At 40.2% G+C, this 13,682-nt stretch overlaps 1 protein-coding gene across 5 annotated transcripts in view; it reads right to left on the reverse strand.

The window, feature by feature from the left end:
• Positions 1-13,682, reverse strand: part of LOC116400292 (myocyte-specific enhancer factor 2C-like) — a 19,947-nt gene that overhangs the window by 4,897 nt on the left and 1,368 nt on the right. For 4 of the 5 annotated variants that reach the window (XM_031878070.1, XM_031878069.1, XM_031878068.1 and 1 more), the window contains exons 2-4: positions 12,766-12,852; positions 7,044-7,242; positions 4,691-4,894 (exon numbers count right to left, since the gene is read on the reverse strand). In XM_031878070.1, the coding sequence (XP_031733930.1) occupies positions 4,691-4,894; positions 7,044-7,097 (258 nt within the window). In that variant the 5' untranslated portion in view covers positions 7,098-7,242; positions 12,766-12,852. Of the gene's footprint in view, positions 1-4,690; positions 4,895-7,043; positions 7,243-12,331; positions 12,641-12,765; positions 12,853-13,682 lie in introns of those variants that run through there. The other variant, XM_031878067.1, reaches the window with a different exon arrangement.

Consider the following 13,682-nt stretch of genomic DNA (forward strand, 5'->3'; position numbering starts at 1 on the left):
CACACACACACACACACACACACACACACACACACACACACACACACTGTACTCACTACTAAACACACACTCCTTCCTTTTTCAATAAAATAAGAAGAACAGCCGGTGTCTGTAACTTAAATGTAGCCGAGGAAAGAAAATAACTATTTCAATAATTCCTTTAAACAAGTTCTCTGTTTTAAACATTGACTGATGGTCGAGTCCATACGTTGAACTTTATTTACTGATCAACATGACGAGTCACGTGTGTGACCTGATGTCCAGTATTCTCTCTTTAAACAAAACTTTATTTGTTGGCTAAACCGCTTTTCACATTAAATAAAGAATCGGCAGTAAATGAGACAATAAGCCATCAGAAACAAGAAGAAGGTCACATGTAAGAAAATAAAAACATGATAAAAGTTTAATAATCAAAATGATAAACCCTAAAATATGTATTCAGCTGCAGTCGTGTTTTAAACACGTCTGATACTCTGATGGTCTCAACACGAGGTAGAACTCGTCTACACACTTTAAAGATAATCATATTTAAATAGTAATCATGAAACAGCTCAGCGACATGTTGTCCTCCGCTGGTCAGCCACAAACCTCATGAAATACTCGAGTTCAAAGGAAACTGTGCTGGAGCAGCGCCGCAGAGCGTCCACGCTGCAGCGCTGCAGTCTGGAAGTTTCCTCTTAAATACTTCCAAACTACTGAAGGAGAAGTACTTGAGTACATATTCTTAAGTTACTCTGAACCACTGGAATGTGTGTCGGGGTGGCAGGTGGCAGACGGGGGGGGGGGGAGACAGCTGAGGAGGAGGCCATAATATCAGCCCTCCATCTACACCTCCACCCTCTCTGCTTTTCTTTTCCATAGATTTAGTTATTTACTTTTTAAGTTTCACTTCCTGAAACTGGTCTCTTTCTCCGTGGGTGGTCTCCTCCTCCTCCTCTTCCTCCACATTAGAAGATGTGATGTGTGTGTGTGTGTGTGTGTGTGTGTGTGTGTGTGTCACACCACAAAGGAGATGATGCTCCTCTGTGCAGACTCCCACTCAAAGCAGCTGTTGATATACGTCCCGTTGCTGTTCTGCACTAAAGACGTGTTCTAGTTCTCTCTACTTCTACTCATCATGGTTCTGTTTCCAGAGAGGAGCAGGACTTTTATTTTGGAGTGAAAATCAAAACCACAGAGAGAGAAGCTGCATGAGGTTTGAGGGTTAAACTTCTCTTTTTAAATGAGATATGATGAAGATACATCTCCTCCTCTGTGGTGAGGCACACACTGAACACACTGAGCGGGTCAGACTGGTGATGAAGGAGGCTGTGGTGAAATAAGACCAATGAGAAGCTGCTTCTCCTTGTTTTCCTCCACACACACACACACACACACACACACACACACACACACACACACAGTCAAACCACAGTCTCTCACACACACACACACACACACACCCGTCATGGCTATTCTTAGCTGTGTACCGGGTTATTTTTAGACCACTACCGGTTTCCAGTCATTTAGCTGTGAGGATCTCAGCCAACACAAAGGAACTGACCGACTATGAGAGCACATGTGAGCGTCAGTGTGTGTGTGTGTTGTATCAGATTAGAAACAGATTTTTTAAATGAAGCACACACACACACACACACACACACACACACGCGCGCACGCACACACACACACACACACACACACACGCGCACACACACACACACACACACACACACACACACCACAGAATAGGCCAAAGCAAAATAAGGTTAACGGAGTAAAAGTGAGGAATGCAGAACTCCTCAGTTTTATAAATAGCAGAAAGGTTCCCAGGCTGAACCAACACCGTACAATACACTGATGGTTATCTAACACACACACACACACACACACACGACACATGCCAACTCGCCACATGAGGGGAAACAAAAAAAGAAAAGATGAGCAAAACAAAGGCGCCTCTCTTCTCTGGATTCCTGTCGGCAGAAACAAACTCTTCTTTCTCTTCTCGTCTTTATTTACTGTCGTCTCCGCTGGACTTTAATTCATAACTAAACATCAGCTTTTAAAAACTCTTTGAGCACAAAAATATGAATCTGTAAAGAAACTAAAGCCGTCAGCAGAAAATACTCAAGTACAAGTACGAGTATAAGTACGAGTATAAGTACCTCAAAGTAAACCTCTGTTTGTTGTCTTTTCTGTCATTTCTCTAAAACAACAAACAGCTGATCAGATGGAACGTTTCAGAATGTTATTCATGAGTCACTCAACGACGTCATGGAAACTGTTTTATTGTTGTTGAGACAAAACAACGAAGAAAAGAATCAGAAGGTAATAAAAAAAAACAAATATGAGACGTATAATGAATATTCATCATAAGACGCTTAAGAATGAATTATGTGTAAAAGATGTTTCCTTTGTTTAGATGTGATGATAACCTGAATCTCTTTATAGTTCTTTGTTGTATAAAACATCTGCTTAGTTTTCAGGAAAGTGTGATTTTTTTACTATTTTCTGACATTTTAAGAAATTAATCGGCAAATTCTACGTTTATATTTTTATTGTAATCTTTCATGAAACTCTGGCGCAAGAATTTCCTTCACAATTAATAAAGTTCTACTGTATCTTATATTTAGCATTTAGCTTAGCATAAATACTGGGATCAGGTGGAAACAGCTAGCTGGCTCGGTCTCAAGCTAAACAAACACATACCAGCACCTAACCAGCTGTTTTTCTCAGTCTTTATGTTAAGCTAGGCTAACAAGCTCCATGCTTCATCATGTCCGTCCTTTAAAATCTAGACTCACGCCTTCGGAGCAGCGAAAGTGACCTCGACACGGCGTCGAGTGGAGACATGTGAGAGGTCACACATGACTCCAGAGGATCCCCCGTCAGCCAATCAGAGAAGAGGACCGATTAAGAGTGTTGGCCGAGTCTCAAATGTCACCAGCTGAATGAATCACGCTGTGATCACTCTCACACACACTCACACACACACACAGACACACACACTCACACACACAGACACACACACACACAGAAACACACACTCACTTTTTTTTTAAGACACATCCACTCACACACACACACACACACACACACACACACTAAGATACGTACACTCACACACACTAAAACACACACACACATGCACACACACACACACACACACACAGCGCGGAACAAACCAGAAACTCAAGGTCCTCTTCCTGTAGCAGCTCCTTTCCGGAGTTTTTTTTCCTCGTATAAATGTGTGAATATTTTCTTGTAAATATTTAATTTCAGAGCATATACAATTTTTTTTCTTGCACATTTGTGAATTTTTTTATTTAAAATTTAACACCTTAATCTCAGAGAATATTCTAATTTTTCTCGGAAATTTACGACTTTAATCTTGAAATCTCCGTCGGCTCCGTAATTATTATTATTACACAGAAAGCAGCTGGAGAGCAGCAGTAAATAAGCCGGCCGGTTCACACTGCGGATGAGCTGCAGAGATGAAGACGGATTAAAGTAACGAGCTAAACGGGATTACTGGAGGTTACCGAGGATCAGAGTCTGGGGGGGGGGGGGGCGACTCAGGTGTGTCCGTGTGCACAGGTGAGCCACGGAAACACATCCATGTTCTTCATAACGAAGTTAGATTCTCTGCTTGTGTGTTTGTGTTGTTGATTGTTAATTATTAGACAAAATATCTCAAATACAGAAACATATTTTTAACGTTTAAACTCGTTTCTGCCAGCCGGCTCGGTGACTTTTGACGGCTTAAACTCGACCTCGTGACTCGCTGAGCTTAGCAGACGTTTACAGGTGGAGTTTACATGCGACCAGAGACACCTTCACCTGCCGCTGGGTCCCTCTAACGTTACATAAGTCAGAACCAGGGTCACACACAGACAGTCAGCTCTGCGGCTAATCGCTGCTTTCTTTATGAAACGTCTAAAAAAGAATCACAATTTCAAAGAGTCCAAGCTGACGTCTGGTTTAAAAGCCAAAGATATTCAGTCTATAATCAAACTACATGAAGAAAACCAGCAAATATCTACATTCAACATTAATATTTAACTGTTTTGGCTTTAAAAAAAGGTTGAAAAAAGTAGAAAATGTCCATTATAATCATTACATAAACAACGCGTGATGTCTTTAAAGTCTTATTGTATCCAACCAACACTCTCAAACCGAAATATATTCAGTTTACACTCAAAGAACATGAAGAAAACCAGAAAATATCTACATTTTATATTAATAATGAATGGTTTTGTCCATACAAATGTCCCAAAATTGTGAAAAAGTTCCATTATACTTTACCATATCATCATATAAACAATGTTATATCTTCAAATGTCCAACAGTCAAAAGATATTCAGTTTATTGTCACAAGAACATTCTCATAACAGAGAAGCTGGAACCGATGAATGTTTGAAATTTTAGCTTGCAAAATGACTTAAACCACAAATCAATAATCTGAATAATTCTGTTGATTGATTAAATCAATTAGTAGACTAGTATTTATAAAGTACAACAACAACAACAAAACAACATGGAAAAACAGCAATGTTCATATTTAAGAAGCTGGAACCAGAATATTTTGGCCATTTTGCATTTAAAAACATTACGCGTGTGTGAGTGTGTGTGTGTGTGTGTGTGTGTGTGTATATGTGTGTGTGTGTGTGTACGTGTACGTGTGCGTGTGTGTGTGTGTGTTACTCACGTCCACGATGTCGGAGTTGGTCCGGCTCTCGTGCGGCTCGTTGTACTCGGTGTACTTCAGCAGTACTTTGTCCATGTCGGTGCTGGCGTACTGGAACAGCTTGTTGGTGCTGTTGAAGATGATGAGGGCGATCTCACAGTCGCACAGCACGCTCAGCTCGTAGGCTTTCTTCATCAGGCCGAACTTACGCTTGGTGAACGTCACCTGGAGACAAAGAACGGAGGAAATCAAGACATTTTATTTTATTTGTGGATTTAGATCGGATCAAAAGGGACATTCTGGAGCATAACATTAAAATCGTATGTTTAATAATGTAATTATAAAGTATGTTTCATCCAAATTACGCAGCAACTGTTGGATGATTGACATTCATGCTCCTCAGAGGATGAACCCTACTGTAGTTGGTAATCCTCTGACTTTTCCTGTTATATCCAATATGAAGTCGACGTGTGCGGCTCCGACGGAAATATCTCAACAACTATTGAATGGATTGTTACAGGATTGACATGAAATTTTGACATTCATGGTCACCAGAGGATAAAGTCTACTGACTTAAATGTAAACAATTATTGAATGTATTTCCATGAAATGTGGGACAGATGTTTATGTTACCCAGAGGATGAAGTCTACTGACTTCTGGGATCCTCTGGACTTTTCCTCTGACCACATTTATGGTTTTTAAGAGTCTACTTCGACAGTTATAGAACTTACTGTCATGAAATGTGGGACAGATGTTCATGTTCCCCTCAGGATGAACTGTTATAACTTTGACTAATATCCTCATATCATATACTCATGTAATGCATATTACTCATATTCTCTGACTTTTAGAGCGCCATCATCAGCATATTGTTTATTCCAATACTGTTCTTTGTGTTTACTGGTATGTAGCTAATGTTAGCATGCTAACCTGCTGAACTATGATGTAAAAATAGTGAACATTACACTTGCTAAACATCAGCATGTTAGCATGTAGCTTAGCCTAAATACAGTGTTACAGAGCTGCTGGCATGGCTGTGGACTCTCAGGACTACTTTCTGTGAACTCGGGTGTGTTTTGTTTTCTTCCAGCCATTCGTTCGTTTGTTTCAGTACAAACATGAAGCGACGCAGTGCAGACAGTTTAAAAATCAATCTGCACTCAAACTGCATCACCGCACATGAATAATGAAGGTAAATGCACACTTGATGTTCAGCGTGATGGATTACACGTCTCATGGAAGCTTCAAGAGCTCACTAATTGATTTTCAATACTTGACTGGAACAGAATGGAAGCCAACGGGCTGCTGCTGTATTTATGCGTTGGTTCCTTTATTTTGAAAGGTCAAACTGAAACATGATTGTTGGTAATAATAATTGCTCATTGCTCATAAGTTGTAGGTCAAAGTTGAAGCAGGAAGTCGGTCCGTGGTGGATGTTTACAAGTAAATCTTACTTTTCACTTTTGATTTTCTCTGTTAAAGAAGTTTAATTATCTTTAAAAGTTTGATTCCAAACTGATTCTGTGATCGCTCGTTGGTTTGTTGGACCTATTTTTAGTGATATTGTTCCAATATGTCTGCAAGTAACTTGCAAAAGAATAATATTATTATAACCTGAGCTATAAAGATGTAGTAAAAATGAGGTAAAACCTACAAACAAAGTCCTTTGAAGACAAAACTACACATAAATATACACACGTCCAGCGTCATACAGTCCAGTGACGAGGTCGGGGGGGGGGGGGGGTGAGGAAGCATATGTGCCTCCCTTTCCTGTAAAAAAGGGAAGAGAGGACCCCCCCCCCCCCCAGATAAGACGTGTGTGTTCATTACTCAGTTCGTCGTCTCCTCTTGTGAGGATCACATGACATCACCAGTTTGAGGAAGTACAGCGAGTCCTGTTGTGTTTGTGTTTATGGATTTATGTCATTTGGACACTTTGTTCAAACGTCTTTACAGGAAATAAAGATATTAGAGTTAAAAGGTTAAAAGAAAAGAAGGTTGAGTCTCTCTGGCTGCATCTTAACTTAAAGACTAACTTCATGAGCTACGTGAGGAACAAATCAAACTATCTACATCATTATTCTCATTCTCATTAAAAGATATTAAACTGATTATAAAGTGATGTTTTCTTATTGATGTGTAGACCAGGACGTCTCTGCAGCTCCACAGTATTTCATTTTAAATTAGATTTGGACACTTACCTTAAGAAATATTGAGCCGCCTGCGATTTGAAATCCGCCGTGGGCCAAATTACCATTTCGGTAAAATTCGTACTAAATGTAATAATTCAGTGTCTCATAGTTCATTTCACTGATTTTGTTTTTCTTTGAGCATAAATGTGTTCAGACGAGATCAACAGACCAGATTACTTACATGTCGGTTTCGTTCGTCCATAATCCGAGCTATCTGAATCTTTTTCCTCCCCATCTTGGCTTTTTATTTGTTGTTTGTCCTTCTTCTTCTTCTTCTTCTTCTTCTTCTTCTTCACAAACGTTGTCTTCTTCTTCTTCTCTGGTTCTTTTGTTCGACTTCCAAGTCCTCACAGTTTTTACACTTTTCAATCCCAAAACTCCTTTAAAAAAGAAACACAAACAAAACATAAACTTTAATGTTAAATGCATCAATCCCAGTCAAACACACGTGGGGGGGTACTGTACTCTCAGGAGGGAGGAAGTGAAACCACCAGTCAAATAATAAGAGTCATGATTTCGGCTCCGTCACAAAAAAAAACATCTGGAGTTTTTTTTTCTTTCAGAAAACCACATTTGAAGGCCGGAGTTTTGTTTTTACCGCTCGACAGAGAAAACGTCTCTGTGGGTGGAGCCACAGACTGTTAGACTATCATGTGTTAAAGCTGCATTCTCTCTAGTGTCCACCAGGGGGCGACTCCTCTGGTTGTATAGAAGTCTATGAGAAAATGACTCTACTTCTCTCTTGATTTATTACCTCAGTAAACATTGTAAACATGAGTTTATGGTCTCAATCTCTAGTTTCAAGTCTTCTTCAGTACAGCATGATGTTCATTTAGTAACTTATGGTTCGGTTGCTCCACCCTCTATTGTCACTTCTGGTTGCAAATAAAACCAAGATGGCGGCGGCCAAAATGCAGAAGTCGAGGCTTCACACGGCAGTGACGTCACCACGAGAACGTCCACTTCTTATTTACAGTCTGTGGTCCAATTGGACATATTGGGGTCCTCCCTTCAGTGGACGTCCATCACAGTTCATCTACTCAGCTTCTCATTCTAATCTCCAAATGAAGTCATTCACTTTTCATAACTGTCCAAATCTGAGCCAGAATTCTGCTCAAACATCATGTGTGCATGAATCTACATGTTGAAGCGACGGTACATAACTGACCCTTTACCTCTGACCCTGACCCGTCACAATAAAGCTCTTCAGCCTTTTAACACTGAGGAAGTTCTCTTATTAGCAGTCAACACATCTGCTGCTCCTCAGAAGAAGAACCAGATTAAAGGCCGACCTGTGTGTGTATGAGCGCCATGTGACCCGTGTTCTGAAGCGGAGCTTAAGAGCTCGGGTCACCGAGTTAACTGGATGTTCACACACACACACACACACACACACACACACACACACACACACACACGGCAGGTTTTCTTGGCAGCTCCCTGCGAAGAGAAAGACGAAGACCAGGAGGCGGCAGCTCTTATTAAAGTTATGAAGATTTTCATCATATAAAACTAAAGGCAGCAACAAATGACAGATTATTTGGTCTGTTTTAACGGAGTCAGAGTCATAAAAGTCTTGTTTTGTTCGACCAAAAGCCCAAAAAAACCCAAAAATATTCAGTTAACTTTGACGTAAAAGTAGGAAAAACAGAATCCTCACGTCTGAGAGGCTGGAACTTCACATTTTTGGGATATTTTTTGCTTTAAAGATCGATTTCCTCTTGAATCAAACAAAACAAACCTCGTATTTTAAGCTATTTATGGAAATATTTGTTCAGCAATAGCCATTTAATTCATCAACATTCTGTAATCGCCTTTCTGTAAACTATAGTACATAAAAGAGTACTATAGTACTATCATTTCTAAAATAGAAATAAATAAATAAACATGTAAATAAATGTACTTCCGGGATTCAAAACAAGCTAACAATGCTATCAACAAGTAGCCAACGAGTCTCAATAAACAGCAGGTCTCCTAAAAATGACGTCACCTCACAACGAAAACTGAATTGTTAATTACGTTTAGAAGGAAATGTATTTTATCAAAGATTATGTTTGTTCTTGAGGATGTTTTGTTTAAAAACAAACTCAGGACTTTCACTCAGGAGACTCAGGTTCGACTCCCGTCTGAGACTATAATTCAACGTCGACGTTAAAAGTTACGCACCAAACAGACTTTAAGTCAAATCGTGATCTTTTACTCAACATAACCAAGTAGTCCCTCTAAACGGAGTTCAGAATGTAGTTTAGCTGAATGGGAAGGTAATATTTAGAGTTTCTCTTCTTCTTCTGTTGTATTTCTGACGGATAAACTACTAAAAGAATGTTTCCTGCACTCTGCTGTCGATACCTTCAAACTAAACTGAGGGAACAACGAAGGAAGATGAACTAACGTAAGTGACATCAAAACATAATCTACATTCTTATTATCAACACATGCCATGAAAAGAACAGAACAAACAGTAAACTGATCCTATAAAGACATTCTTTGCAGTTTTAAATGTATTAGTCTGTTAATTGGTTCGTCAATCGACTCAGTCAAGTAAAAAAAGAAGCAAAAAGTCAAATTATTCTCTTTTTCCAGCTTTTTAAATGTTTAAAATGATTATAAATTGATTCAGACTTTTTGGAGCATTCTTCACTTTTCTTCTGACATTTTAAAAGATGAGAGAACAAATCGATTAATCCAGAAAACAAGCAGCAGATCAATCGACTGCTTTTCTACATTAAAGAAAGTGTGAATATAGAGCTGCTTTGATAAACACTTTGAGGCCGGAGAACAACGTCTCACGAATATCTGAAGTCTGAGTCACGCTGACGGTGATTTAATGCGTCGCTTCAGGAAAAAAAGAAAGAAACAAGAAACAAGAAACAAGAAACTGCAGCAGGTTTAAATTTAGAACACACTCAGAAAAAAAGGGGGATTTTAGGCCGAACGAGACGTGAGACGTTTGAGGAACGAGATCATTACATAAAACAATGAAAACGTCTGTAGACTTTAAAGCTTGATCTTTTCCAGGATGACAGCAAATCTCCACTCAACTCGACAAACCTCCCGAGTATTTATAGACTCAGTGTGAAGCTCCAGAAATAAGAAAACAATGAACTTTTTACCCCCAAAACACAACAATACGAAGAGAAAGCAGCCGTCCTCAGCTGCTCCCTCTCTGTGCTCACAGACTCGTCAGGTACTTCTCTCCAGGTTCTGCATGAGAGTCTGCACACAGAGATAACGGGGCCGTGTGGCAGAGCCCTGCTGTCCTTGGCAGGACGCTGCATGTCTCTGTGGGGGGGGGAGCTCCCCTTCATGGTCCTAACAGAAAGGAGCTGGATGGACGCCCGATGTTTTGTCTTTTTTTTGACTGGAAATTAACTCAATTTTAGAAACATTTATTTTTATTTGTAACTAAAGTTATGAGATTATATATTATGAGATTATACTTTATTAGTCCCACAGCAGCAAAGTGGACGATGAGTAGAAAACAAAAACAGTGCACTTAGTCAGACAGTGACGGTATAAATAAATAAGTGAATCGCAAACAACAAAAGCTAAAATACATATAATCACATTTAGTGGTCGGATACATTATGAAGCTGTTGAAAAGAAAAGAATATTAAAATATTTATTTCCTGGCGCTCACATTAATTATTATTATTACTCTCTGTATGCGAACTATAAAGCTACCACCTTCAGCTGGCTAACTTAGCTTAGCATAAAGACTGGAACCAGCCAGCCTTAAAGCCTTTGAGGCCGTGGACTTAAACCTCACTTAGACTTCAAGATGTGAACGCTTTGAGGGAGTGGCTTTTAAGGCTTACGATGAATATTCCTGTTTTTTATTTAATATAGCAATAAATATGGCAGTTCTTCAACATCAAGCAGCCTTGTGTGACGCGATCTGCTATCGAGAAGACGACGTCTCACATCAGTGGACTTGTGTTTATATAAACCGATCTTTAGGATTGTCTCAAGCAAACTAAACCCAGAACCCAGAAGAGGAGAAGTTCTACAAAGCGTACCGTGTTGCAACGATGTGATTTAAAACCAATGCAAAGCCAGCAGAGTGTTCAGCAGAGAAGACTTTGTTCCTGGAGGCTTTTAAGAGCATGAAGTGCATTAAGAGGAGAAGCTCCAACCATCCGTCTTCTTCTGTGGTCCCAACACATCCGCAGTTTCTAGATTATACAACCGTAAACACAGAACCCCCCCCCGGCTAACAGCTGATGCATGAAGCTGTAAAAAGATACGAGTCGTGTTTGGACGTCTGAGACGTGAGGACGCAGCGCTGCGTCAACAACGTTCAAAGTGTTCCACCAACTTAAAGAAACAAATACGTACGAGCTAAGTGAGTTGAGTAAGCTGATCTGAGGTCTGTGGTTTGGTTCTAAGCAGAGAGCGACTCACGCACCACATGCTCAGCATACGTGCATGACGTCACCGTTACAGGATTCAGCTTCTTCATGAGATGCTGCGTTCGTCAGAACTCAGATATTAACGCACAGACGTGAAACATATGAAGTCGTTGTGATGATCTCTGATGTACATGCAGGATAGATGCAGATGTATCCGCTTTAGAAGTCTGAGCATCTTCACATATTTAACTTGACTTCACATGTAAAGGACTCCAGTGATAGTTGTATGTGTACATAAGTAAACTTCAGACAGGAGCTGCTCATAACTGACTTGCTCTCCTGACGACTTTCATTTCTTCTGTCATCATATTTGTTCCATTTAACATAATTCATTCTGTCAGATTTCAGACATTTTATATTCAGCAGCTCAAAGACCAACTTCAAAATAAAGGAACGTCACTGTTACTAACATGTTAAATATCTCACATACACACACACACAGTCTGACGGGCTTAGAGCTCAACAGAGGCGCTCAGAGCAACAGAATAATATTAATAAAAGTGTCTTTCACGTTTTAAAATGCAAATATTCACATTTAGGACCAAAACTGAAGCTGCAGCCTCTAAATCTTTGGTATTTTTGCTTAAAAATCTACTTTACATCTACAGTTTATTCCCTGCTGTTTCACAACTATTACTGTTATTGTAACTTTTAATTATATTCTATTACATGTGTACCATGTTATTGAGACTGTACAGGTTTCTGCATTGTTTTGTCTTAAAGTCACTGCTGTTACTCAAATAATGTAAAACTCTGCACATACAGGAGACATGTCTGGAGGCACAGGGGCTCTATGAGAACCCGTGTCTGGGTTCTCATAGAGCCCCAAAAATGTTAAATCCAGCCCTGAATGGTTGAATTCTCCTCAAACTCCTTTTAAATGTCGATATGACCGCTACACTGAAACACTACTGGTGTAAGGGGATGACATTTCATAATATTAATATGAATAATAATGATAATCATCATAATAATAATACTTATACTGATGAAGTGTCCTCCCAGAAACATCCCGGAGGAGAAACTTCCTCCACTACAACATGACTTTCTTTCTTACCGAGTGTTGCTGTAACGTGCTTTTATTCCTCACATGGCACCGCGACACTAGAAGTTCAGACTGTCTTCACCAGCCTCCAGCCGGCTCTAGTGGACCGGTCCGCGGCGCCGCACCAAGCCCGTGGACAGAGCTCCAGCTCCGGGCTGATAAACGACAAAACCGACCCGTGAAAACGAAACAAGCGGAGCGGAGAGAGAGTAAAGTTCTCCCGAGACACACAGAGCTTCTTCTGAAGACTTCTCGGTCTGATCGGGAGGAGAGGATCCGCGGTGTGTTTCCTGTTGTCACACACACACACACACACACACACACACACACACACACACACACACACACACACACACACACACACACACACGCACGCACACACACACACACACACACACACACACACACACACACACACACACACACGCACACAGATTGAAGCTCACCTCTCCGCGTGACTTTTCTCTGCGTGTCTCCGTCCAGCGGTTCAGTCTCGTGCAGCACGCGCACTTCTAAGGCTCCTCAGCAAGCCCCTGGACGTCGGGAGGCGGCATCATCATCAAACACACACACGCACACGCACACGTACACGCACACACACACACGCACACACACACAAAGGAAATAGAAGAAAAGAATCATGAGATTTTTTGTGTGGGGAAAAAAAGCCTGAAGAAAAAGTCCAATAAAAGTGAATTGGTGAGAAACACATTATTAATATGTTTTGGGGTATTTTAATTATTTTAGTTTGAACTGTTTTCAACAGGTCCACGTCTCCAGACTGAGGACAGTGTTCAGTGTTCACTGCAGAGATCAGGTTCACTACTGCCTCTCAGTGGACGATAGAGGATCATTCAATAATCTGATCAAAGTGAAACATGTGACTATAAGAGTCAAAAGTAACATTTAAAAATGCAAATATTCACATTTGGAACCCAAACTGAAGCTGTAGACAATTAAACTTTAGTAATTATGCTTTTACAATTATTACAAAAAAATATTTCCTGCTGTTTTAAGACTGTTACTGTTATCATAGCTTTAAATTATATTTCATTGTGTTTTTATTTTGTTATTGTCTGCATTGGTGCTGAATTGCTCTTTGTACAGAGTGAACAGGTAGAGAACAGAGTACCTGAACAGGTAGTGAACAGAGTACCTGAACAGGTAGAGAACAGAGTACCTGAACAGGTAGTGAACAGAGTACCTGAACAGGTAGAGTACAGAGTACCTGAACAGGTAGTGAACAGAGTACCTGAACAGAGTACCTGAACAGGTAGAGAACAGAGTACCTGAACAGAGTACCTGAACAGGTAGAATACAGAGTACCTGAACAGGTAGTGAACAGAGTACCTGAACAGGTAGA

The sequence above is a fragment of the Anarrhichthys ocellatus genome, unplaced genomic scaffold (assembly GCF_004355925.1).
Source record: "Anarrhichthys ocellatus isolate YVR2014 unplaced genomic scaffold, GSC_Weel_1.0 scaffold160, whole genome shotgun sequence".
Classification (NCBI taxonomy): domain Eukaryota; kingdom Metazoa; phylum Chordata; class Actinopteri; order Perciformes; family Anarhichadidae; genus Anarrhichthys; species Anarrhichthys ocellatus.